The 25,112-nt window shown below is 46.1% G+C and overlaps 15 protein-coding genes across 15 annotated transcripts; 7 read left to right on the forward strand and 8 right to left on the reverse strand.

Annotated features, from left to right (window-relative positions):
• Positions 1-968: 968 nt before the first annotated feature.
• Positions 969-1,610, forward strand: N7483_001860 (uncharacterized protein; the record flags this gene model as incomplete). The annotated part of the gene is made up of 1 exon (XM_057085297.1): positions 969-1,610. One exon carries the CDS (start codon positions 969-971, stop codon positions 1,608-1,610), a length of 642 nt encoding a protein of 213 aa, XP_056951446.1.
• Positions 1,611-2,324: 714 nt separating this feature from the next.
• N7483_001861 (uncharacterized protein) lies at positions 2,325-3,799 on the forward strand (the record flags this gene model as incomplete). Its single annotated transcript, XM_057085298.1, has 4 exons — positions 2,325-2,363; positions 2,434-3,390; positions 3,455-3,599; positions 3,657-3,799. 4 exons carry the CDS (start codon positions 2,325-2,327, stop codon positions 3,797-3,799), a joined length of 1,284 nt encoding a protein of 427 aa, XP_056951447.1.
• Positions 3,800-3,875: 76 nt separating this feature from the next.
• Positions 3,876-4,328, reverse strand: N7483_001862 (RHO alpha subunit C-terminal catalytic domain-containing protein; the record flags this gene model as incomplete). The annotated part of the gene is made up of 1 exon (XM_057085299.1): positions 3,876-4,328. One exon carries the CDS (start codon positions 4,326-4,328, stop codon positions 3,876-3,878), a length of 453 nt encoding a protein of 150 aa, XP_056951448.1.
• A 70-nt stretch (positions 4,329-4,398) lies between these two features.
• N7483_001863 (ISP domain-containing protein) lies at positions 4,399-5,205 on the reverse strand (the record flags this gene model as incomplete). Its single annotated transcript, XM_057085300.1, has 1 exon — positions 4,399-5,205. The coding sequence occupies one exon, from the start codon at positions 5,203-5,205 to the stop codon at positions 4,399-4,401; it is 807 nt and encodes a 268-aa protein (XP_056951449.1).
• A 321-nt stretch (positions 5,206-5,526) lies between these two features.
• N7483_001864 (uncharacterized protein) lies at positions 5,527-5,940 on the reverse strand (the record flags this gene model as incomplete). Its single annotated transcript, XM_057085301.1, has 1 exon — positions 5,527-5,940. The coding sequence occupies one exon, from the start codon at positions 5,938-5,940 to the stop codon at positions 5,527-5,529; it is 414 nt and encodes a 137-aa protein (XP_056951450.1).
• A 401-nt stretch (positions 5,941-6,341) lies between these two features.
• Positions 6,342-7,097, reverse strand: N7483_001865 (FAD-dependent oxidoreductase; the record flags this gene model as incomplete). Its single annotated transcript, XM_057085302.1, has 1 exon — positions 6,342-7,097. The coding sequence occupies one exon, from the start codon at positions 7,095-7,097 to the stop codon at positions 6,342-6,344; it is 756 nt and encodes a 251-aa protein (XP_056951451.1).
• A 288-nt stretch (positions 7,098-7,385) lies between these two features.
• On the forward strand, positions 7,386-10,518 carry N7483_001866 (uncharacterized protein; the record flags this gene model as incomplete). The annotated part of the gene is made up of 9 exons (XM_057085303.1): positions 7,386-7,394; positions 7,439-7,614; positions 7,660-8,128; positions 8,173-8,327; positions 8,513-8,584; positions 8,635-8,809; positions 8,860-9,226; positions 9,279-9,589; positions 9,652-10,518. The coding sequence occupies 9 exons, from the start codon at positions 7,386-7,388 to the stop codon at positions 10,516-10,518; spliced, it is 2,601 nt and encodes an 866-aa protein (XP_056951452.1).
• Positions 10,519-11,029: 511 nt separating this feature from the next.
• N7483_001867 (alkene reductase) lies at positions 11,030-12,305 on the forward strand (the record flags this gene model as incomplete). The annotated part of the gene is made up of 4 exons (XM_057085304.1): positions 11,030-11,248; positions 11,301-11,375; positions 11,410-11,632; positions 11,698-12,305. 4 exons carry the CDS (start codon positions 11,030-11,032, stop codon positions 12,303-12,305), a joined length of 1,125 nt encoding a protein of 374 aa, XP_056951453.1.
• A 71-nt stretch (positions 12,306-12,376) lies between these two features.
• Positions 12,377-14,906, reverse strand: N7483_001868 (uncharacterized protein; the record flags this gene model as incomplete). Its single annotated transcript, XM_057085305.1, has 3 exons — positions 12,377-14,229; positions 14,291-14,704; positions 14,756-14,906. The coding sequence occupies 3 exons, from the start codon at positions 14,904-14,906 to the stop codon at positions 12,377-12,379; spliced, it is 2,418 nt and encodes an 805-aa protein (XP_056951454.1).
• A 770-nt stretch (positions 14,907-15,676) lies between these two features.
• Positions 15,677-16,103, reverse strand: N7483_001869 (uncharacterized protein; the record flags this gene model as incomplete). Its single annotated transcript, XM_057085306.1, has 2 exons — positions 15,677-15,863; positions 15,922-16,103. 2 exons carry the CDS (start codon positions 16,101-16,103, stop codon positions 15,677-15,679), a joined length of 369 nt encoding a protein of 122 aa, XP_056951455.1.
• Positions 16,104-16,219: 116 nt separating this feature from the next.
• On the reverse strand, positions 16,220-16,511 carry N7483_001870 (uncharacterized protein; the record flags this gene model as incomplete). Its single annotated transcript, XM_057085307.1, is given in 2 exon segments — positions 16,220-16,434; positions 16,454-16,511. The coding sequence occupies 2 exon segments, from the start codon at positions 16,509-16,511 to the stop codon at positions 16,220-16,222; spliced, it is 273 nt and encodes a 90-aa protein (XP_056951456.1).
• A 909-nt stretch (positions 16,512-17,420) lies between these two features.
• N7483_001871 (uncharacterized protein) lies at positions 17,421-18,803 on the forward strand (the record flags this gene model as incomplete). Its single annotated transcript, XM_057085308.1, has 2 exons — positions 17,421-17,423; positions 17,475-18,803. The coding sequence occupies 2 exons, from the start codon at positions 17,421-17,423 to the stop codon at positions 18,801-18,803; spliced, it is 1,332 nt and encodes a 443-aa protein (XP_056951457.1).
• Positions 18,804-19,340: 537 nt separating this feature from the next.
• On the forward strand, positions 19,341-20,499 carry encD (Fe(2+)/2-oxoglutarate-dependent oxygenase encD; the record flags this gene model as incomplete). The annotated part of the gene is made up of 3 exons (XM_057085309.1): positions 19,341-19,566; positions 19,617-20,095; positions 20,161-20,499. 3 exons carry the CDS (start codon positions 19,341-19,343, stop codon positions 20,497-20,499), a joined length of 1,044 nt encoding a protein of 347 aa, XP_056951458.1.
• A 468-nt stretch (positions 20,500-20,967) lies between these two features.
• Positions 20,968-22,891, forward strand: N7483_001873 (MFS transporter; the record flags this gene model as incomplete). Its single annotated transcript, XM_057085310.1, has 7 exons — positions 20,968-21,158; positions 21,206-21,257; positions 21,316-21,632; positions 21,681-21,827; positions 21,879-22,249; positions 22,306-22,593; positions 22,659-22,891. 7 exons carry the CDS (start codon positions 20,968-20,970, stop codon positions 22,889-22,891), a joined length of 1,599 nt encoding a protein of 532 aa, XP_056951459.1.
• Positions 22,892-23,038: 147 nt separating this feature from the next.
• On the reverse strand, positions 23,039-24,241 carry N7483_001874 (uncharacterized protein; the record flags this gene model as incomplete). The annotated part of the gene is made up of 1 exon (XM_057085311.1): positions 23,039-24,241. The coding sequence occupies one exon, from the start codon at positions 24,239-24,241 to the stop codon at positions 23,039-23,041; it is 1,203 nt and encodes a 400-aa protein (XP_056951460.1).
• Between the last annotated feature and the right edge of the window lie 871 nt (positions 24,242-25,112).

Below are 25,112 nucleotides of genomic sequence, written 5' to 3' on the forward strand. Positions count from 1 at the left end.
TTAATGCGATGGATCTTAGTTGGGGAAATATGCGACACATAAAGATCAGCGTCTTGGTACGGGTGAGTGCCCACAGGACGGGAGGAAATTAACCAAGGATTTACCAAAGGATGCTTATTAGCCTCTCTAGGAACTAGTAAAAAGCTTGCTCGAGCGTGTTGGACCCACCAACACGGACTACTCCGAACGGGGGTCGGGGTCCAAGGGGTGTAATACGAGATCGCCATTGGCTCCATAGTCTGGAGACCTTATGAGAGATGGGGCGAAGCCAACGAATATACATATTGAAGACCTAAGGCGTACTGCTGATCTTGGATTTTGCACAGCCAGGAAACTTCCGTGAAGGAATCGGAGTTTTTCTGCTCTGACATTTGTACATTTCCCTAATAGGGGCTCGGCCCCGATTCCATCAAGCCCTTGATCGTTTGATGGGATGGATGAAGAGGAATGTGAATTCATGAGACTGTTCTAATGATAGAATCGTACGATTTACGTACTTGTATGTTGCCTTCGCACACGTTGACTGATCAGTCTTCCATTGTGCAACACAAAACCCATTACATCCACTTCAAGTTTCTAAGCGTTAAACTGGCACATTAAAACGAGAGCATTCCAACACCAAATTTTCAACCCTAAGACAAGGGATCCACGATATCAGCCATGTCTACCTTCCAAGCGATTCTACCACCGTCAGATTCTAGACCTCGGTCGCAATTTTTCGAAGGTCCTAGCCAACTCAATGCATGTCCCACTTCCGAGACATCTTACACCTTCCCGACTAACAGCCATACTAGTTCTTGCGTGATGCTCTCACAATACCTACTTGGGTCTCCCTCGGTGCATCTCTACAATGCGCACTCCTATTATTCCTCCCTTTACGCCTCGCCATTCTCCCTCCAGTCTTCTACCTCCTCAGCCGCCTCCTCGACGTCATTCTCATCTGGCATGGCGTACGACCAAATCCATATATGCACGGGGTGATCCCCGGCAAAACCAGTGCACAGTTCCCAGACAGTACGGCGCCATCACAACAGCCGATTGTCGTAATCAAGCTAGCCATGCGCAGTAATCACCCACTGGGGGTTTTGCACCGACACATGCGAGTAGTTGGCAAGATGTTCGATCGAATGATTGACGAACTCGACAACAACAGTGACCACTTCGAGTATCTTGGCTCAAACAGATACCTAGCAAATGAGCGTGCCACATCAAACGAGATAATGATACTCGCATACTTTCGCTCATACGAAGGTCTTCATAAGTTCTCGCACGCGCCTGATGGCGCGCATCGCGAGGCATGGGACTACTGGAACAAGGAAATTATGGGTAAAGGGAAGACGGAGGAAGGACGCATGTTTAGTATCATGCATGAGGTTTACCAGGCCCCCGCTCAGAGATGGGAGAGTATCTATGCAAACTATCATCCCAGTGGAATAGCTGCTACGACTTTCAAGGTTATGGTGGATGGAAAGGAGAAGTGGGCTAATCCGTTGGTTGATGCTAGTAAAGGGTTGCTGCGGACGAGCAAGGGACGGATGGCTGTCACTGCTGGAGATGAGAACGAGGTATATGGAGATGATCCATATGTCAACGGAAATGACAAGATCTGATTGCCAATCTATGCTGGATGCAGTGTTGACTTTGGAGTCTGGAGTCTAGGAGGCAGAAATTCAGATTGAACTTCTGATTACAAGGGATCAAGTGTTTCTTCTCTTTTTTATTTGTTTATGTATGAGATATGATTATTTTTTCTATTTTGTGTATAAACATGACTGGAACTTTGGTAACAGCTTTTAAGGCGTCGATCGAGCTGGAATCGTGATAGCTGCTCGTATATGAATAAAGCAAACCGGAATTTGCAAAATTTGAAACTATGATTTGTCTTACTCTCAATTCGAATAATCTCAAGGATAGATAAAGTACGTACCAACTGTCAGAATGAATGTAAGATTAACCTTGGAAGCACTTGAGAATAACTTGGTCAGTGAGAGCCTTGTACTACCTAGGATCTTGATTCTTGACTCGCTATCTGAATGATAAGGTGTGATAAGAAGAGATAAGATAGAGTCAATGGTTTATCTTATCGCTTATCACCACCTTTATCGAGTTATCTTATCTTTATCGCAACTTGGATCTACAGGCAGTTGAGATTAGACCAGTCGTCATTTCCTAGGAGGTATTTTGCTCATAGAGACTATATATTTCTCTTGATACCCTGTCTCGCTTCCTCAAATATCTGTCAAATATCCGTGTGTTCTGTTTTGCCTCTTCCGTACACCATCAGTCCAATCATCCAAAACTCACACAGTTACACTTGAGTCACGATGACAAGAGATACTTCCCGACATGGGGAGCGCATAATTGTCAGTTCCGGAGCTTCATGCTATGACAATTTCACAGTTTATTTAAAAGCTTAAGCTAACACCGATCTAGTTGACAACCTACCCTGGTCAAAGCGTGGTGAACCCAATCTCACTAGAATGGGGCAAGATAAATCCCGAAGAACGAGGCCCAGTCCTAGTTTCACGAAACAAGAAGACCATCGCACGCCGCAATGCTATCGGCGCACACGGCGGAAGTTATTCAATCTACAATGCTTTAGCAGTTGCCGCCGGTGACCTTCCTCCCGATTTCAAACCCAGTTTCGAAAATACCCAGCCCATCTTCAATTTTCCTCCGCAGGATGCTTGGGGTGATAAGACGAAGATCGTTGCTATGGATCCCTTCGGTCACGACACGGTGAAGCATTTCAAGAAGCATCTTGATGATGGAATCGATGTTCGGCCGACTATTGCTGTCACACGGGCCACGATGCGATTGGCTGAAATTACCGATTCTATTCGTGAAGGTCGACTACAAGTTGATGGGGATATCGTGATTAGTAAAGAAGGTGATGTTCGCGTGACAAAAGCAGCAGTCGAGCCTGTGTGGTACCTGCCTGGTGTTGCCGAGCGATTCGGAATCGATGAGGGTACTCTTCGACGCACGCTCTTTGAGCAGTGTGGTGGAAGTTTCCCGGAATTGATTACTCGCCCAGATATTAAAGTCTTTTTACCTCCTATTGGTGGCCTGACTGTCTACATCTTTGGAGCACCCGAGAAGGTGTCAGATCCCAACGTCAAGCTTGCTCTTCGTATTCACGATGAGTGCAACGGATCAGATGTTTTCCAATCTGACATTTGCACATGCCGACCATACCTAGCATTTGGTATTGAGGAAGCTATCAAGGAGGCCCAGAATGGTGGATCTGGAGTTGTGATTTACTTTCGAAAAGAAGGACGCGCGCTGGGTGAGGTCGTGAAGTATCTCGTTTATAATGCACGCAAGCGTGGTGGTGATACGGCCGACAAATATTTTGCTCGCACGGAGAACATCGCAGGAGTGAGAGACGTGAGTTAAGCCGCCGATTGGCCCAAAAATTTGAATGGAGGCTAACCAAAACCTTCATTATTAGATGAGATTTCAAGCTTTGATGCCTGACATTCTCCACTGGCTGGGTGTCAAGAAGATCGATCGCATGCTCTCCATGTCAAACATGAAGCATGATGCGATTGTGGATCAAGGAATTCCCATATTGGAAAGAATCCCCATTCCAGATCGTACGTCGAATACAGAAATTCTCAAAATTTGTTTCGGTTACTGATTTTGATAAACAGATATGATCCCCGACGATTCCCGTGTAGAGATTGATGCCAAGATTAATGCTGGTTATTTCACCACAGGCAAGAAGTATACAGATACAGAGTTGGCACAGGTCCAGGGTCGAGGATGGGAGAATTGGGAAGATGTCGAGCATTAAGAGGGGCGTTCGCATCATACTAAATTATCATAATGGCATAATTTAAGAAGTTTCAACCACACATAATCCAGACATATTACCATGCGAGCTCCGGTATGTTCTTACAACTTGCAGCTTCTAATTGAGAGCAAAATTGCTCTTCCTCGGCGAGCTTCTGTGTCATGCCCTCGACAGCTTTAGGGACCGCAGGCCAAATCTCCTGGCCTCCTTGTTGCTCCTCTTTCTTCCGATGCTCCATAACCATCTCCCGGACACTATTCTGGAAATGAATTGGGCCCTGTAATCCGTTAGTTGCAATTTGAAAGGAGCAGGGATACAGAGATAATACCTTCTCTTTGCTCGGATGAAGCTCTCCATTCGTAAAGAGACCACCATTCAGATTCTCCTGCGTTCCAACACAAAGTTCCTTATCCTCATCTAGCACCTGTCTGTAGAATGCATTGATATTCTCGAACTCCTCATTAGTTGCATCCTTATGCCGATATACTTCATTTTCGACCTTGCTCGTAGTGGCTGTCAAGGGAACCATGCGTTGGATATAGAAGAACTTGTCACTACTACCGTTAGCTGAATCCCTCGAGACTAGGATTGGACCCCACTTACGTGACTGTGATAGAGGTGGTAGGGAAAAAATAGGTGATAGCCCTTCGGAACTGACTATCAATCTGCTCTTTATTGAAGATATGATGCTCCATGTATCCGGCGTTCGGCTCGACTCGATATCGGGGTAAATCGGACACTCCACTGATAAGGGGATGAGAAGTTGCGCAGTGGTAACACTCATTGTAGTTCTCGATCAAGCCCTTCCAGTTGGCTTTAACGTCCATTTCCCAGTAATGGTCGAATTTGTATTCTCCCCCAAAGTCAAAGTCCTGCATTCGGGGCTGCTCATCGATTCGTTGATACTCCTCCTCCCATTTCACATCCGGTTCACCTGCCTGGAGGTTTACCCAGATGAACCCAGCTTTATCAATGTGGACATTTATTGGGTGGAGTCCCTGCTGAGTTTTATCGAATTCTGGGACTGTCTCGAAACGAGGGGCCTTTGCGAGGTTTCCTTTCAGGCCGTAGGACCAGCCGTGATATTTGCAGCTTAGTATGTAACTTGATCCGGAGCGGAACTGGACGACAGGGAATGCGCGATGACGGCAGATATTGTGAAAACCATTGATATTATGGTCGCGGTCTTTGATGAGGAAGAAGGATAAGTTGGCGACCGTGAAGGAAAGATAATCTCCTGGTTTGTTGAACCGGCTAGAGTGCGTGAGAAGAAGCCATCTTTTGGAGAATATGGCGCGTCGCTCTAACTGATACATAGCTTCAGACCGATACCATGATGAGGGGAGACCTCTTGGGGCGGTCTCCTTCTGTGGTGTGCTCGTTCCCCAGTTGAAGTATTTCCACATTTTGATCGATTCAATACACTGATGAGATAGTTCCGGCTGTCGGCTTGAGCTCTTTAAATTAATCAGCGCGCTATCGTTAATTTTCAAGGTCAGCTATATACCATATCAACGTGCGGGGAAGATATTGTATACAAGGCTTCAAGAATGGGGTAATGTAGCTTGTATCTACTTGCAGCTAGCGTATACACTGCTAAACAAGAATGGGGGCAGTGGAGTGTTAATCTACGATAACTCGAAATTATCTGCTAAGGTATAGCTGACACCACAAAACTGATTGTATCAATTTGATTCCTATACAAACTATCTAAAGCCGAGACTCTATCATATCATGAGACGGTAGAATTTTCCAGCATCGATCAACCTATCATTATTAGCTAAATCAGGCTGGATAGCGAAAATAGATGAGAAACTCACATCTGCGATATGATCGTATCCTAGAAGCTTGGGTGCTAGACCGGGATCTCTCCAAGCCAAAGCCTCTCCTTCTGGTGTAGGTACCATCTGCATCTTGCGATCTCTTTCCTCTTGTTCTGGCCCGTCATGTAGATGGTAGAGATACTGCTGAACATTGCCTCTCTCAACTACCATTTTTGTCCGCTGCTTGCGACATTCCTGGAAAACACCTAGGGCGTGTCGCTTTGCTGCGAGGAATTCGGGGGAGGTCTTGGTAATATTAGGACTATTTGGAAGTCGTGAAAGGGATTCACCGAGGACGGCGCCGTCTTCAAAGGCCATACCGGCACTAATTTTATGAGCAATATATCCAGAATATCAGGAGTAAGACATACCCTGAAGCTAAATACGGGAGAGTAGCATGCACTGCATCACCGAGCATGATCCAAGCTCCTGATGAGTGAGCCCAGTTGAAGTCTCCAAATCGGATACATAGACGCCACTTTTGTACCGATTGACACAGTTTGAGCAATTTTTGAATTCTAGTTGAAATTTAGCAGCTGTAAATGAATCCAAGAAGATAATCCGCAAAACCAGCTGCACATACCTTGGATCCCAGCCTTCATACAATGCACACATTTCTTCAACATTTCCTTCAATTGTAGTGGCAAGCGACTCTTCGGGTATATCATCAGGAACAAGCAGGACCATATTAAACAGCTCTCCTCCACGAAGAACATAGTTCACTGTATAGTCAGCATAGCCCAAAAGATGGAAAAATGTAAATACATACCAGCATGTTGATCAGGACCAAGCCAGTAGTTCACCTGAGGGTTATTAACGAACGGTGCAAGCTCTGGGTCCTTCCTCATCTCCTTTGTCGAAAGAAGCAAGCGATAGGCAAGATCGCCCGTCTTAACAGGTGGATCACTACGCCCCAGAAGCTCCTCTGTCAATTTCCCAAACACGCCATCTGCACCGAGTACCAAATCGCCTTCCCATTCCCGTCCATCTGCAGCAACTGCCTTCGCTGTAGTCTCATCTGGACTCACGCGAATATTGATGATACGCGCACTGCATGTCATCTTGACACCCAATTCCAAAGCTCGATTTACTAGGCATCGTTGTAGGTCCGCACGATGAAAATCGCCATACCAAGTCCCAGGATAACCCTTTTCTGACTCGTGGAAGTCCAAAGACGAAATTGAATTTCCTTTCCATCCAATAAAGTTGCAGAATTGTGGAAGCGTCATGTGGGGTTTCAATGCTTCTCCCAAGCCCCAGTGTTGGAGAACCCGCGAGCTATTCGGTAAAACTTGAATGCCAGCTCCAACTTCTTTGATTTCCGACGTCGCTTCAAGGATATGTACTTTGTGTCCAGATAGGGCGCAGCTAATGGCAGTTCCAAGACCTGCGAGGCCTGCGCCAACTACTAGAATTTCAAGTTGGCATGATTCGGAGCGAGCTTGCCGCTGTTTGATGTGGATTTGGGGAGCCATGGTGATAGATGAGTACCGGATGAACTTTCAAAGATTGATATGAGATTTCCACGACACTTATCTCACATAGCTGCTTGTGAACCATTGGGATATTTAATATCTGTTGCAATTAATACGAAGCTCCTGGTGGGACAAAAATGGGGGTTAGTTCATGCATCCCGGCTGCCGATACCCGATATCTACAAATGCTTCCTTGACAGCTATATCTGAGGGGTTGAAGGCAGGTCATCTTCATCAAAAGAAATTAAAGGACCTATCACACTGATAATCTGAAAGCTAAGGTTCAATATGTCAAAGGTATGTGCCTCTACAGTTTATGTATGCCTCAGCTCATAGTCCAGTTCTCCCTCCAAGGTCGAACAGCACTAGTCACTGGAGGCGCTCGAGGATGCGGACTAGCATTTGCTCGAGGTCTAGCAGAGGCAGGCGCAGCTGTAGCTATCTTTGATGTGATTTCACCCGATGAAGGATTTCAATCGATTGAAAAAGAGTATAATGTGAAAACAGCATACTATAAGTGAGTGCTCTATACCTGCACTTTATCAATTACTAATTTGAACAGAGTGGACATCTCATCACAAGAATCGCTCGAATCTGGCTTCGAACAATTCCAAAAAGATTTCAATAACGCGCTCGATATCTGTGTTCCTTGCGCTGGGATTAACCGCCATCTACCGTTCCTCGAGTTCACCTACAAAGATCACCAAGATTTACTCTCTATCAACGTGCTCGGACTATACTTTACCGCGCAGTTGGCCGCGAAGCAGATGATCGCGAATGGTACTCAGCATGGAAGCATTATTCTGGTGTCTAGCATGGCTAGTCTTATTGCCATACGCAGTCAATTGTGCAGCGCATACTGTGGAACCAAAGGCGCAGTCCGATCGATGTGTCCAGCGATCGCAAAAGAGCTCGCTGAATACGTCAGTACCCAAATGCTCAACCCAAGAGAGCAGAAAACTGATTCCCTGCAGAAAATTCGAGTAAATTCAATTTCTCCTGGCTATGTACGAACCGAAATGACTGCCTCTGTAAGCTACACCCCCAACACTGATAAAACACAGCTAATTGGCAGTTCCCCCATCTTCTCGAAAACTGGAAATCCGAAACAATGAACGGACGGATCGCCGAGCCGGAGGATATAATGGGGGCATGCGTTTTTCTAGCTAGTGACGCGAGTGCATACATGACGGGACAGGACATTGTTGTAGATGGGGGAGTAACCCGATGGTAGTGGAGAATCGAGAATGAGATACATTCACAAGAGTGGGGGTAAACTTCTCCGCATCTGCAAGTAGAGCTGCCTTATAATTCAAGAATCACATAACAATGAAGAGAGCCCAGACTATACACAATCAATTAGGTGGAAAGAGATCCAGAAATATGGCTCCTGGTGCAGATCTTGAAGTATATAGTGTTGCTGGTGCGGTGGACGCCACTACCACCGTTGTGGTGGTTGGGGCAGGTCCATCCGGTTTGATGCTCGCGTAGGTGGACTTTTTTCAGTTGAACTTTTCATAAATATTGACTTTTTCAGATGCAATCTTGCTCGATTTGGAATTGAAGTTCTTATTCTCGATGACCGACCGGATAAAACCTCCACAGGGAAGGCAGATGGCATGCAGCCAAAGACAATTGAGACTTTCAAGCAGATGCGACTGGCCGAGCCATTGTTGAAGAATGCGGCTCGAGTGTATGATATTTCATTCTGGGTATGTACTAATCAATTAACTGAGATCTGAGCGTCGCTCACTGTATGAAGCAATCCACAGTAAATGAGCCTCTCCGTCGAACCGGTCGCCAAACTCACTACCCCGAGCATCTTGTCGGAGCCTCCGATCCTTATATCCTCCTCGCACACCAAGGCATGATCGAGGAAATTTTGATTGACGATATGGAAGCGAGAGGTGTTTTCGTGACGCGAAACGCACGATTCTCATCTTGCTCTCGGGTAGCCGGGACGGGCCAGCTGGATATTGTCTATGAAGACTTATCAACGAATTCAACAAAGACTGTTCGTGCGGAGTATCTGGCTGGATGTGATGGCGCGCGATCGAAGGTCCGGAACTTTATTCCTGATGCTGAACTTGAGGGTGAAATGACCAATGCCTCATGGGGTGTTTTAGATGGTGACATAAGCTGCGAGTTTACCATTAGAATTGTGCTAATGGATAGATGCAGGAGTTATTGAGACTGATTTTCCAGATCTTTGGAGCAAAGTTGCAGTCCGATCCCATTTGGCTGGATCGATTCTTTGGATCCCTCGAGAACGGAATATGACACGACTATACGTTGAGCTCAGTGCGACAGACGGTGAAAGAGTGGATAAGTCCAAGGCAACACCTGATTATGTTATGCAGCGAGCCAGAGACGCGATGCATCCTTTCAACCTTGAATGGAAGAGTGTGGAATGGTTTGGCAATTACGTGGTAGGACAGCGAGTTGCAAAGCATTTCATGGATCCAGAGGCAAGGATCTTCATTGCTGGTGATGTGAGTGTTGACATCAAACTATCACGGGCCTGCCTTTATCTTTTCAATCTAACATCATATAGGCCGGTCATTGTCACTCCGCTTTAGCAGCTCAGGGTGCCAATACAAGCATGCACGATAGCTTCAATTTGGCATGGAAGCTTAATCTTGTGAGCCGCGACTTGGCCCAGCCATCTCTGTTAGCCACATACGAAGAGGAAAGAAGAAAGATCGCGAATGATCTAATAGACTTCGACACAGAGCATTGCAAAGCCTTTGAGCAGGGAGAAACAGCTCTCGCCAAGAATTTTGACGACAATATTCGATTCATTTCGGGAGTTGGAGCAGAGTACTCCACAGGTCTTCTAAGCCGCAAAGAGACCGACACCCATACGCGCCTACAACCAGGCGAGTTGCAGCTTCCAGCCAAGGTGACCAGATACATTGATGCAAATCCAGTGGATATCCAGCTTGATATTCCTTTGCTTAGCCAATTCCGAATCTACTTTTTCGTACCAGACGTTCGAGCCTCCTTGGAATTTCTGGGAACGCTATGTGAAGGTCTGGCTGAAATTAGCACGCTTGGGGCAAAGAAATCATACATCAAGAAGCCAAGAGGTCAAGCTCTAGCAGACGACTTTATCACACCCAGCAGATATACCACAGTGTCCGAGCTGTGTACTTACGCGATGGTCACTCGATCTGCCAGATCTGATTTTGAGATTGCCGATCTACCGCAGCTGTTGCAAGACAGTCGGTGGACATTATATCTAGACGATGTAGATACCTCATATTGTACAGCGAAATGGTTTGGAGAGCTACGAAGTGACCAAGCTGGAGTTGCCATTATACGGCCGGATGGCTACTGCGGAGGAATCCGAAATTGGGGATTGGACGCTGCAGGTCCAGCCGGGCAGTGGATAGAAGAGTATTTCTCATTTATGAAGTAAATAGCATGTAGAGAAATATCATGTTTTATGACATTTTATTCATATTATTCCATCATCCGACTCTCGAAACTTGAGCCTTGGGTTAGAGGAATTTCAAGCTAGATTGAATTTCCAATTGAACCATACTATCTCGCCATAATGACCTGCATTTCCATATGTCTGATAATTTGTCCTCCGGACTTGGATTCCTGGTCTACACGATGTATTCAGTGACTCAAAATTTCTGATTCATTTCCAAACTTCGAGTGGTGCCCATAGTAAGGCCCGAGAGTGGGGGATCCACCTGGCCTAACATGAAGCCGCCACCGTGAATGGTGGGGGTGAGGCTGCATCTGCATTTAGCTATGCATCGATAGTGGGAGACCACTGGGAAAATTCCACTATTATCCCACTTTCGTAGCTGGTCAATAATGGGAGCGTTCGAGCAAGATCTGCAAATTTTGTAGTATTAATAGCTGGAACGCATCTATCGTAGAAGTTAAACAACTTCAATAATCAATTGTCATTCACAATGGGCTCCATAGATTCCATCGGACCTCTTTTCCAACCACTTAGCCTGGGAGCTCTCTCCCTCAAGCACCGTGTGATTCAGGCACCATGTACTCGCATGCGTGCCACGAAAGAGTCGGATGGTGTATTTGTTCCCAATGATCTCAATGTGGAATATTATTCTCAGCGAGCTTCTGACGGCGGACTCATGCTCACAGAGGCAACTCCAATTAGCAGATTGGTGAGTACATAGACCCACTGACAGTTTAAAAATATTATAACTGACATCTCAGGCTGCTGGGTATCCCGGAGTTCCAGGTATCTTCACCGCGTCTCAAATTGCAGGCTGGAAGAAGGTCACCGATGCTGTGCATGCTAAGGGGGGGCTTGATTCTGTGTCAGCTATGGCATGTCGGCCGAGCTACTGTGCCTTCTTTTCTCGAAGGAAAGCAAGCTGTTGGTGCAAGTGACATTCCACTCCGTGGGAATGCGCTAGATGGTACGGCCTTTGCAGACTCACCACCGAGGCCATTGACTGTGGAAGAAATTCAAGAACTGGTCAAAGAGTATGGAGCAGCAGCGAAACGATCCATCCAGGCTGGATTTGATGGTGTGGAAATTCATGGTAAGACTGCCCAAAAAATCCATGAAACTTGAAAGTTACATGTGCATATGTTAACATGAATCTAGGTGCGAATGGTTATATTCTTGACCAGTTTCTCCACGATAACGTCAACACGCGCACAGATGAGTACGGCGGATCGATCGAGAAGCGCTCTCGCATTGTTCTCGAAGTCATCAAAGAAGTCACTGCAGCGATTGGTTCCGACCGTGTAGGAATTCGGCTTTCACCATACAATTTCTTCCAAGATACGCGCGATTCCAATCCCAACGCGCACTGGCTCTGGCTCTGCTCCCAGATTGCCAGTCTTCCCGCTGAGTCTAAGCCAATCTATGTTCATATGGTTGAGCCTCGTTTTGACGAGGTACTTGATGAAGAGGCTAAGATTGGCTCATTGCCCTCGGATAAACCATCTTTGGATATTTTCCGTCCAACGCTGAAGAAGGCTGGTATTTTATTCCTGGCGAATGGCAACTTCAATCCCGGGAATGTGGGACAAAAGGTTTTGAATGATGGTGCTGATGCAGTTGCCTTTGGACGGTACTTTATTTCAAATCCTGATCTGCCGCGGCGGTTGAAGGAAGGTCTGCCATTGAACCCGTATGATCGATCGACATTCTATGGAGCGGATCCTGCTGAGAAGGGATATACGGATTACCCTTTCTACACTAAATAGAGTAGTGACCGAGAAAGATTGCTTCAAGTTGGAATCTGAGATTCAATGTTATTTATACATGAAAAAATATATCAAGACAACGCTACTAAAACTTTCATTGCATCGTGTACTACTGCCCATCGTACTGTTGCCAACTGTTGTGCCATCGCCGCTGCCAGTGGTTTGGGATCATATTTCCCCGATAGAGCGGCTAATTCCGTCTCACTGGGGCAATTGGTCATCATAACAATCAGCGAGGAGAGATCTGTCGATATCCGATGTTCTGACGATGACAGATCCATTCCACGATGGAAAACCCAACAGGCCAGCGTTGCCAGGTATAAGCACCAAGGAAAGTGAAAAGAATCGGTTTGATCCCAGTCGTGAAGACTCAGAACGGCATCTTGGAGGAGATTCGAGGAATGTCGCGCTGCATTTGAGGATGCACTAGATTCTTCATGTAGCCAACGAAGGATATTGCGGTGGGAACGCGATTGATCAGTTGGGGTGACATTGCGTCCAAGGATTTGATTTGCGCCCGCAACAATCTGTAAGTCCAAGACCTCAACGTTCAATGCTAGGCAGGCTGCGTGATATAAAGCATGAGCGGCCATCTTCAGTCCCGTGAAGCGCCGTGGGTCTGCGGTCTGAGCCAATTTCATAGAAAGACAATCTGCATCGAAGTCCACTTTCCAGAGATCATATGAGCGACTCATACGTGGAGTCCAAGCTCGAACTCTTTCTGGAGTTTCCGACCGAAGAGTAGTCTGGTCACGGCGTTTGAGATCTGCTGAAACTGACATCAAGCCATGAAGAATCACTGTGCGCGCAAAAGCATTTAAATCCCGAGGTCGCGACAAAGCTTGAGGCGTGATGTATCCCTTTAGAACGGTCAAAAATGGCCGACACGTTTCACGGGCAGCTAGGAGAGCCCATTCTCGAGCCGAGGATGCTTCCCATGCGGCACTACTACAGGGTAAGCAAGATCTGATCTCGAAAGCCGACATACAGAGAGACTGAGAAAATAAGACAGCGTGCTGAGTATCCCACATAAAGCAATGCATCGCCACACGCTTCCTCTGCTCTAGATCCATGGTATGTCTCCATGCTTCATCCAGGTTGTCTGACTGAGCTAAATGGGAGGCGTCCTGAATACTACAGCAGTTGCTGCGGCGGATAAGCTTGATCAGAACGCAATGGAAAAGCTGAGCTCTTTCGCGCTGCTTTGGACCTGCTCTCATTTTCCCAAAACAATCAATGAGAAGCATCGCTTGCAGAACCCAGAGATCAGGCTGGGGTGAAAAGTCTGGATGACCGAGAAGCTGAATTCGAAGTGTATCGTGGACTCCAACAGCCAGCTGATGTGCCTCACGGGTACCATATGTGGCACCCATAAATAATATGGTGGCAAGCAAAACCGGGTCATTGGTGCTTGGATTGAATGTCGCTTGGTGAACTAGGGGATATGTAATGTTGAAACGGGTAAAGAATAGATCGCAGTAATTTTGTAGAGCACTGAGCGTTAGCAATGGCGAGTTTAACGTCATTGGCTGCCCATCAATTCCCATGGGATGTGTCTGTGCCACGATAGACAAAATCCCAGTCCGATCATTCTCAGTCAACCGTGGCAAATGCTGCGGCGGGTCGGAGCCTAAGAAAGACGAGCCGGACATCCAGTCCATTTCCAGAAGGTCTGGTGTAACAGAAGGCAAGATGTCTTGTGGAGGCTGGGCCTTATTCATCATAGAGGCTACCTGCAGTAACGCTGATGCACCATCATATTTATCAATATTTGCGATCTGTGTTGGTTCCATATCTTCTGAGAAAGGGCCTGTATCGAAACCAAGCGGAAAATCAAATTGGTGGAATGCATCATCGAGAGACGCGACATCGAACAGCCAATTATAGTTACAAGTTGCCGCAAATGGTAGATTAAAGTCGGTCGCTGTATGAGTTAGAATAATCTGGTCTTTTATTCTCAAAGATCAATAGTTCAAAGCTCGTACCTGTATCCATGCCAAAGAAATCGCCCATCCCGTCCAGTCCAAGATTGAATGACCCATCCGCTGCATCAAACTGTCCCGGGACCGGCTCAACATAAGGCTCGAAAGGACCACCTGGCATCATAGGTGCCAGAAAAGGATCATTATCATCGATAGAAATCGAAGTTGGATCCGTTCCAGAGCCAGGGGGTGACAAAGGGACATGGTGCACGAAATCTTGCTCCTCTTCGGTCATCGCCCGATCGGAACTTGTCGTTGAAAGAGAAGACCGTGCCGCTGATCGAATCTCCCGTTGGGACGGACGCACAATTATTGAGCCATCCCCAGCTCTGCGAGTTCTTTTGCGCGTTTTTAGGACACCTAATCCGGGGCCTCCCGCTTCTTCGTCCCGTCTATCATGGCGAAGCATGTGTCGCTCTAAATCAATTAGTCGGGTTCATGTGTCATTTCAAAATTGAACAAATTCACCTAGAAGATCTGGTCGCTGGAAATGTACTGAACAACGATCACAGGTAAATCCATGACGCGGTTGCTCATGATTCAGGGCATGTCGACGAAGATGCTCGGCTCGGGTGAAGCTTTTACTACAGCCAGGGTATTGACAAGCGTGGTTCTTCATGATAATAGAAATTCACAGTAATGAAAAACAAAACGTTAAAATCAGATGAAGCTCTGGGAAATAACAAATGATGTAGTCGGACTAAAGACCGACGTCGCTGATAAGGATGCGGGGGAGAATGCAGCTGTAAGCTCATTGGTCTTTGCTCTGATATGCAATCTGCATGTCACATCTGGGCACCAAAATTCATTTGATCAATTGTTCAAATGATTTGAAAATTCAAAGGTAAGGCAAATTGTCGACATCGAAATTGCTACTATACTATATTTCTATATGTAGGATTCCATACTTGGAAAATGAGCAGGTGTCAGGCTATTCTATGATCATTCGGAATGTTTAAAGGAAGGTGTGGCTGGCAGGATAGAAAATCTGTATCAACTATGTTTACGGGCTTTCCATGGATTTGCATATCATGTTTTCCTGAAGTTGCATGTGAATTGGATAGAGATGCCTTGCTGGAACTTAATCCATACACTAGCATGCGCATGGACAGCTCTTGGGTCTAGCAGGAAGGGAGGTTTGATATATTGAGAAATAATGAATCACTTGAGGAAAGAAAGAATATAAATGGAATTGATTGGAAAGAAAAATGATAAAACAAACAGCAAGAGACAAGACAAGAGACACATATGACCCTCGGAAAAAACCCTAATCACTAGGGTTTATATAAGTAAAGCTGACTTTGAGAGTGCGGGTTCTGTAGGATAGCAGTGATTTCACTCTATTAGGGGAGGTCGCACTCGGATATGGTCTTATGGTATTTACCATATTCAAAGCCCTCGCTTCTGCCTCTGTCTGTTCCATGCCGGCAATTTAGTATCAAACTCCCTCATATCGGCTCCATAGGCTGCAGCATTTCTCATTTTCTCGTTCGTCTGATCGACATGTGTTCTTTGGCCACGTTCAGTGTAGCCATTAGGGTACTTGTCAGAAAGCCACGCACGGCCTTGTACCTCTCTTTAACTCAGGTTAGCTTTAGTTCCGTTAAGAATTGATGATTCTCGAATCAACTTACATGTTTGCCATCCAACGACCTTCACCTGACAGAAGCTTCCCTTCCTCAAGACTATCCCGATGCGATTCCTCAGGGAAGTGTTTTCTCCCCACTGGGGTCGTCTTAAGAGTATTCACCCTGTCCCGGATTTTTGTGCGCTCTGGTCCCTCCTTAGCATGGTAGGAGTCATGTTCTGCTCTCATACGATTCGTTCAAGGCACTGGACGCCTTTCGTACGAAACACCAATATGGGGCTCCTCCCGATGCCCATGAATCGAATGGGCTCTTTCAAGGGCATCTGGTCGAGGGTCGTCATCTTCTACTGGGAGCGTATCATTCGGGTGCCAAATTGTTGTGGAGCCACCTTCATTCCAGACTTGCTCCTGAATGGGGCCCTTCTCCCGAAAATGAGGTCCATGGTATCCTGCAGGCGCAGGGCGTTCCAACCGCCCATTGCGGTCGCAAATTGGCTCCGAGGATGAATAGTACTCTCCAGGCGCATAGGATCATCCGGGTGCATGCCCGTCTGCCAATCTCAAATTGTTGAAATTACTGTAGACATAGGCCTCATCATCGGAGTCACGGTGGACAGCAACGCGACATGTAGGCATTTTCAAAGAATTGAGCAAGTAATATCCTAGAAGTAGGATCTGAGACAAGTTATATTGGAGAAGGTGTATTGATAATAAAAAGACGAATCAGGTTCAAGTTAGAGTGAATGGAATAGTAGAGGATTGAATAGTTTTGAGCTGTATAGATCCGGACAGGCTATAGAGCATATTATATAGATATCAGATATTTCGAATGACAAGGGTCATCTTGTTAGCTACAGGTGCCTTGAAACGACCGGGTCTCGGAGTTGAGCGAAACGCCCTTCTTGCTCCAAAAAAAATAGTTCCATTCTGTGCCAGAATCTGCAGCCAGATACATTGGCGGTAGTCGCTTCGCCACAAAGAGACAATCTAGACATCCAAAGCCCCATATCTTGACGCCGAAACTTCACCAGCGCTTTGAGGTACTTTGGAAAATCCAAATATAGAGACACTGAGGGTTGAATCTCCAGGTAGCAATAATATAGAAATCAGTAGATCGTAACTTCAGCAGCTAGAGGTACATTAGCGTAAGAATGAGCATCAGGGGCTTCGCATGTCAACTAAGAACAGTTCAATGAGAAACAGTCCTGGTTGGTTGGTGTGGGGAAGATCGAGGCTCATATCGGGATTCAAGGAGGAATATCGGGGATATTGCCTTGTACTCCGTATGTACGTGCGTCAGATGCCGCCCAAGTGATTGGATGAGAGTGTCTTCTTTGTACCCACGCGCCTTTTGATAACACCTCCCTGCATTTCGTTTTTTCATTCTTCTTTTTAATCACGTTTCATCACTGCTTTATTGAAACAGTTCGATAAAGGTGGGCGCTAAAAAGTTGGAGGCTCGGGCCAATTTCGATCAACAACTCTACCTTGTCAACCCCTCACTTTCCCCTCCAACATCACCGTCATCTACAACTTCACGCAAAAATGGTAAGCTCTGTATCCCAGGATCAAAGGATATTTCGCTAATATCTCACCCAGGCAAAACCATCTCTTGAGGGTCTTCCCGTTGAGCTCAAAATTCTCATTTTATTCCAAGTGTCGGATGGCGACACTCTCAAATCCCTCATTTTTGCATCCCGTGAATACTACCAGGCATACCTTACCGTGAAACATCAGCTGCTTTCGAATCTCGTTAAACAACAATACCAAGGATCCCTCGACATTGCAGAGGCGCTCACGGCTCTGAGGTCTGAAAATTTGACCTATAGCTGTGAGAGAGAAATGACAATTGCCCTGCTGGACAGATGGCGCCGCAGAGATGAGATTCGCGCTTCGGAACAAGTTTCCTCCAGTCAAATCGACGAGCCTCAGAATCTTGAAGAAACCATCAAGCTCTTGAACTTTCACAAAGTTCTGTGCTTTTTACTCGAGGATTTTTCAATCAACGCACCGAGACCCCCATGGATAGAACCTATTCCATGGGCAAAGCTCCTCCCATTGCAATTGACGCTTTTGGAAAAGCAGCGATTCCTGCGGGCAGCCTGTCGATTACAAACTCTACAGGATATTTTTGGGAATGATATCAAAACGGACGTGAGCAGAGATCCAGGTCTCAAACACTGGCGGCTCAATCGTGAGGCTGACATTGAGGGATATGTCAATCAAGACGGAGAAGAACTTTTTCATTCTATTGAGTTTCCATATCGATCCTTCTATGGAACAATGCCTCCATGGGAACACGATGAGATGTGTGGTGTGCTGAATTATTTCACTGCCAAGATCAAGCCTATCTTCGATGTAATCGCAAATGACCTACGAAAACTAAGCAAAAGTACACCATGCAAGTACTTTTGGGACATCCTTCCCGAAGAAGAGAGGATATATGCAGCTAATGTTGAGGTTGAAAGTGACCTTGCTGAGTTCCCTTATCAGTACAGATACATGGCTTCTTTGGGGCCTGTATTTCTCTATCGCGTTTTACATAACTTATGGATCGGCTTACTCAGCGGAATGCCATTTGCGATAGTTAACACCAGAGGCTGGTGGGCAGAGCCATTTATTGGAAGTGAAGTGCAGTGTGATAGGTCTGAGTTTTTCCCCTTGACCGAACCAGCCGATCTGCTTGAATCTCCAAATTTTGAGGAATACCTGACTACTTTACCCCTTCTCAAACAACCAACTCTGGGATGGAAGAAAGCATGGTTGAAGCCTCACACCAAAACAGATACACTTGAGGACTCCATGAATTGGCAACGAGACGATGAAAATGACTTGGAATGGGGTTATGCTCTCTGGGATGCGGCAAGACTGGAGGAGTGGAAAGCACCATTACTAGCAGGCAACGAAGTTAGTATTAGGCTACTTTAACTCAGTCAAGACAAATACTAGATCTAACAATTGTACTATCTCATTATTTCCAGCCTCATAGTCCATGTAGCACTCCTTCCCCATCTTGTCCTATCTCCTTACTAGAAGTAGAAAAAGCGTTTTCCTATGTTTCAATAAGACTACCACCTGGGCATACGCAGACATTTACCAATCTAATTCCTGAGTGGCTGCTCGCCGGATAACAAGTCTAGACTAGCTATGATCTAGCTACTCCGTATAGTATGTCCTGCTTCAAGTTCCCCGCAGATCATCTTATCAACGTGACAGGTGGAGTTGAATATCACCCCATCTTTGATTAGACCCCCACCCTTACACTCTAGTTTCAAGAGAGCTTGCTAGATGATGACCACTGACTTGATGACATCGGCGTTCTAGCCGATCCAAGGTGACGATGAGGAGTCATTATCGATACTCTGAGTGAATATATTCCTTGTCAGTGGCAATCTCAACAAGGCCAGTGCACAAGCAAAATAGGAACAGAATCTCTATTAGTCCGTCAAAAGTGATATCCTCAATATGTCTTCCCCAACTGCTCCCCCGATCTTGGACTTCTCCCCAATCTACGGCAATGACAGCGAGGCAAAAGCCAAGCTTGTTGAAGAAGTTCGCAAATGCTGTCACTATAACGGGTTCTTTCAGATTACAGGCCATCGCGTGCCTCTGGAACTACAGCGCCGCGTCATGAACTGCTCAAAGAGATTCTTCGATCTTCCTCTGGAGGAGAAGCTCCAAATCGATAGAAGTGAGCGGATTTTCATTTCCTCCACTCATATTCATTAATTAATCCAATAGACCTCAACTCTTTCAACCGCGGCTACGAACTCCTCCGATCACAGATGCTAGAAGTTGGTACAGGTCCCGAGCTCAAGGAAGGACTGTACATCGGCCAAGAAATCCCCGAAGACCACCCTTACTTCCTGCAGAAGAAACTCAACAGTGGACCTAATCAGTGGCCTCAGACTGTTTCCGACAAGGAGGAGTTTCAGAACACAACAATGGAATACTATAATGCTGTGTTCGAGCTGGCAAAGGATGTCCTTGCTGTCTTGGCATTGACTCTCGGTGTTGAGACGAGCTATTTCGATCCTTTGACCGACGGAGCTGTCGCGACAATGCGATTCTTGCATTATCCCGCACAGCCCAAGGACCAGGACGAGAAGTTGAATCGGGGAATTGGAGCACACACAGACTTTGGATGCGTCACTTTGCTTTTACAGGATGAGGTGGATGGGTTACAGGTTCTCGATGCTCCGACAGGACAATGGCTCGATGTGAGTTCTATCTACATGCTGAAATCCCCGGAACTACATCATGATGCTAATTGGGGCTTTTTTAGGTAAAACCGGCTCCAGGTGCCTACGTCGTCAACTTGGGAAATCTCTTCATGCGGATGGCCAATGACAAATACAAGTCGAACACCCATCGCGTAATCAACAAGTCTGGTCGAGAGAGATATTCTATTCCATTCTTCTTTAGTGGAAATCCAGACTATCTCTGTGAGTGTCTGCCCAATTGCCGGGAGCAGGATGAGGCTGCAAAGTACCCGCCGATTACAGTGCAGGATATGGTGACAGCGTCTTATAAGGAGAGCTATGGTCGTGCAGAGGCATATAAGAAGGATTTGGAAATGAAGAAACTGGATCAAGCATCAAATGTGGCTGCCGTTGGCGCGTAGTATTCAATTTTGTAACAAATATCAATTTGAAGCTACATTTATTGTTCAATTCACTTTTCTACGCGTATACTTCAACCTATCCTCTGCATATTCGACCCCATTCTGACTCCCAGGGTCTGCTAGCGTATAATTCCCATTATTCCAAATAGGTTCCGAGCCAACAAAATCGGATAAATACCTCTCGGATCCTCCTCAGGCTCGTGCATTCTCCATGTTGAGCTTCGACCAAGAATGCCTCCTGCCCCAGCCTCCATAACCATGAAACCACCAAGAGTGGGGGGGATCATGCCATCATATCGCCTGTCACCCACCCTTGCTATCAATTAGGGCTGTCATATGTACTGAGTCCTATTGGCTCTTGACAATGGTACACAGAGCTCCAGCCCTACATGGGCATCAACGGGTTAGTATATGAGTCGAGCTCATCTGGAGTAATGGCTCATGTGTCAGGCATTACATGAGTTCAGAATGGACGAAATCCATGCAAATGAGAAGTATGTTCCGAGTCAGGAGCCACAAAATGCCGACGAGAGTACTGGGAAAGTCCTCTCTCTCGATGATAATGAGGTTGAACAGTTCTATGGTTCGTCAACCACTCAAGCGTACCGACTCAAATCTGAGTTGATTGGGAAATGCATGGAGGAGATTGGGATGGGAAAGTATGATGCCTTCACTTCCCTGAAGGTCATCTGGCTAACAAGACCAGGTTTCAATGGAAGCTCTTCGTGGTCACCGGATTTGGATGGATGGTGGACAACGTACGCCGTTCCAAGTTGTCCCTCTTGTTAGAACTGACTGACTCTGTGCTCTTCACAGTTCGCATCTCAAGGCATAAGCAGTGTACAGCCTCCCATTGAGCAAGAGTTCTCAGATATCACTAAGATCAGCTATAGCTCTGTTGCATACTATGTAGGTCTGATCATAGGTGCATCATTCTGGGGTCTGTCGAGTGACCTTATCGGTCGAAAACCAGCATTCAACTGCACACTTCTCATTGGAGGAATCTTCCTATGTGCTACTGCTGGCGCTATGAACTTCATCGCTTTTAGTGCGTTCTGGGCTGTCATAGGTACTGCTGCTGGTGGAAATGTACCAGTTGACTCTATGATTTTCTTGGAATTCGTCCCTGGAAGGTGAGATTCGTCGTTCCTCAAAGGAACTTTTATACTGACTTTGCATAGCCACCAATATCTCCTCACTGCCCTTTCAGCTTGGTGGAACCTGGGACAGTTGATTGTCTCGTTGGTAGCCTGGGTATTCCTTGCGAATTTCAGTTGTCCAACTGATGCGACACCTGCGACATGTCCTCGCCATGAAAACATGGGATGGTGAGTCAAACCTCATTCCTTCCATCCGATTTCAACTAATTGCTTATTCAGGCGATACACAATGATCACCCTCGGAGGTCTTGCACTTGCGTTCACTTTCATCCGCGTTTTCCTCTTCAAGCTGCCTGAGACTCCACGATACCTTTTATCTCAAGGACGAGACCAGGATGCCGTGGATGCAGTGAATTACGTCGCAAGACAAAATGGTAAAGCCGAGCTACTAACAATAGGCATGCTGCGTGAAATCGATGCTCGATTGGGCATGACAGTTAACGAAGACGAAACACGAACGAAGCTTTCCGTGAAAGAGATTATATCCGAGAACATGGAGGCTTTCAGAGGCGAGCATTACAGAGCTTTATTCGCTACACGCAAGCTTGCCAGACAAACTATCATCATTTGGGCTATCTGGTTGACTGTTGGTAAGAACTTCTAACCCATTCATTCATTAAGCCCAATACTAACATTTTCACTTCAGGCATTGCATATCCACTCTACTTCAATTTCCTTCCATCCTACCTAGCGACGAAGTTTACATCGCTTTCCTCATTGTACATTACATACCGTGACTACTGTATTGAGTCAGCGGTCGGTATCGTGGGTCCCTTGTCTGCAGCAGTATCTGTCAACACCCGTCTTGGTCGACGATGGATGATGGGGATTTCGGCTGTGGTTACAGCAGTATTCCTCTTTGCATATGTGGGAGTGAACAACCAAACCTCGAGCCTAGCATTCTCGTGTATCACCATTCTCCTAGCAAACTTTGGTAAGTCTTAACCGAACTGAAATCTGGGTATTCATGTGATCTGTTAGAGCTTACAAGCTTTGTAGAGTATGCAATCATGTATGCGTTTACTCCGGAGTCATTCCCCGCGCCTCATCGTGGGACAGGAGTAGGAACAGCTGCGGCATTGCTGCGCTTTGGAGGTCTTGTGGCTAGTTTGATCTCGTCACAGACTGGATTCACGAGTGCACCTATCTATGTCAGTGCTGCTTTGTGGGTCGTTGTGGGTATCTACTGTCTGGGACTGCCATTTGAGACACACGGTCATGGTGCTTTGTGAGACAGTTCTGAGTTATGTAAAGTTATTGATGTATTCTTTGATTTGTTATTTCAAAGGTTTTTGTTAGATATTTGATTATTGACCTGGCAAATCGAAATTTGAAGCTGCCACTGCAGTTGCATTGTACCAAGCTGAAGCACCTTGCTGTCAAACAAGACCGGGAAGATTTGCAGCCCAAGTTCCCACATAAGCATCAGGAGGTAGAAAACAAAGTGTTCTGAAAATCTCGACAAAGATGTAAAATCTGGCAACAATATAAGCAATTGCTAAAAGTATCCAAATCCCGGCAAGTACGACACTAACAATAACCATAAATATTACGGAGGCCTCGAGACTCCACCGTTCAAGGACCGCAAGTCCCTTCCTCTCTTGTAAAACATTGTCCTCTGCCCTGTTCACAAGTTCCTGGTCAAAGTCAAGCATCCCGTTGAGAATATATGTCAAGAGCCCCAACACTGGGACACAGCAAGAACACAATGAGGCCGAGGTCCACCAAAGGATCTTCTCAATTCGAGTTGGAAAATGAAAATCCCAAGCAATGAGATGTACGGCACCAAATGCTATGCTTCCGATAATCACTACCCAGTCGGTGTGCCAGCCGGTATCCTCGTTGCTGAATGTGTTATGAATTCGTGAATCGCCTTTTCCCGTGGGAATCAAGTCCTTCAAGATAGTAATCACAACTCCTTGCCGAATTTCATCTGCGTCTCGAAAGAATTTACGCTTCATTTCCTTCTCAACTTCCTCTCGTGGTCTTTTGCAATGGATAATGCACGGAAGAGAAACACCTTTAGGTTTATACCAGTTCAACGCATACATCCCCACTGCGCAGCCTGCGAATGCAAGAACTGTCACTTCTAATTGAGTCACTGCGAGACCCTTGGCGGCGCGTGCAATTATCTGCAATAGAACCCATAAGATCTGACTAACAGCAATGATACGCACAAACGGGTCTGATTTGGAGCGATCGTCAATTTCTTCGGGAAGTATGCGTGGTAGCTCTATGAAATTCAATTCAAGAAGATAGAGCATACGTTGGACATCCACTGCATGGAGATTTTTGTATTTCGATGGCTCCAACGGCAGCGTACTCGGTTCTATATCTTCTTGCTCCCCAACGGGACAGGGCTGGCCGTCTATGTTTGGATTGCGAGGTGTTTCATCAAATTCACCCTTTCTGTTCCCTTCCAATCTGCTCTGGATATCGAATCGCGATTGCTGGATAGACTCTTCATCTCTTGTCTGTGCTCTGTGATAATTCCAATCTCTCACATTTTCGTGTGACTGCTGTGGCTCTTTACCCTTTAAATCGATACTTTTTTCCGGATATTTTATAGCAAATCCACCCATATTGGCAAACATAACATGTGTAAGAGTCCACCCATTTTTCTCCCAAATGGATCTGTGTTTCTTATAAATTCCACGCCCTTTTCGGAAGTCTTCCCAATACTTGGCAAGAGGTACTTCAGGTGCCAAAAGGGTCAATAAAAACCAAGTCACTGGCGACCTCAGCTTGCGCACCTGCAATTTCAGTTTCGCCCATCGCGACGTATTATCTGGTTCAATATACGCGGGAACGTTCAAGTGTAAGACAGTCCAAGTACAGGCGAGAATTGTGAAAAGGCATGACCAGAGAATATCCAATGTTCCGCGAGTATTTGGTGCGGCCACATAATTGGTGATTGTGGTTGGAACAGTGCAGTTTGTATTAAATGTAGAGTAGGCTATCGCTTGAGTAGTAAGGGAGAGTGCGATAATTATTCTGAACATTTCTCTCTACCTCAGCCAACTGAATGAACAGGGTTGAGAGATTCTGCGGTATGGGTTTTTTGAGGCTGAGGAGATTTTGGATCAGAACGAGGTTCTTTTTTTTTCTGCTCCTTTGCTCCCTGCCATCTTCAAGCTCAAACTTTCCTTGACGTGGGGTGGGGTATGGGCGCAGTTAATTGGCGTCGAATCTCACCTAAGAATAGCTCAAGTAGGGTGAAAGTTGGATTCCTGGGGATAATATCTCCACATAGTCCCTGTGGCGCAATCGAAAGATAACATTTCATTCAAATACCACCAAGATCGGGCTTCGCATTCCATATCAATCATTATCAAGACTATCGTTATTATTGACTTGTGATATCGTGGTTTCGATTATCATGCATACTGTCTTCAAGTTTTTCGCAGTCCAGGTCGCAGTCAAAACCAGTTGACATGTCTCCGGAGGTCTGAG

The sequence above is a fragment of the Penicillium malachiteum genome (genome assembly GCF_028827825.1).
Source record: "Penicillium malachiteum strain IBT 17515 chromosome Unknown utg000001l:1.0-8184562.0:1.0-8186909.0, whole genome shotgun sequence".
NCBI classification, from domain to species: Eukaryota; Fungi; Ascomycota; class Eurotiomycetes; order Eurotiales; family Aspergillaceae; genus Penicillium; species Penicillium malachiteum.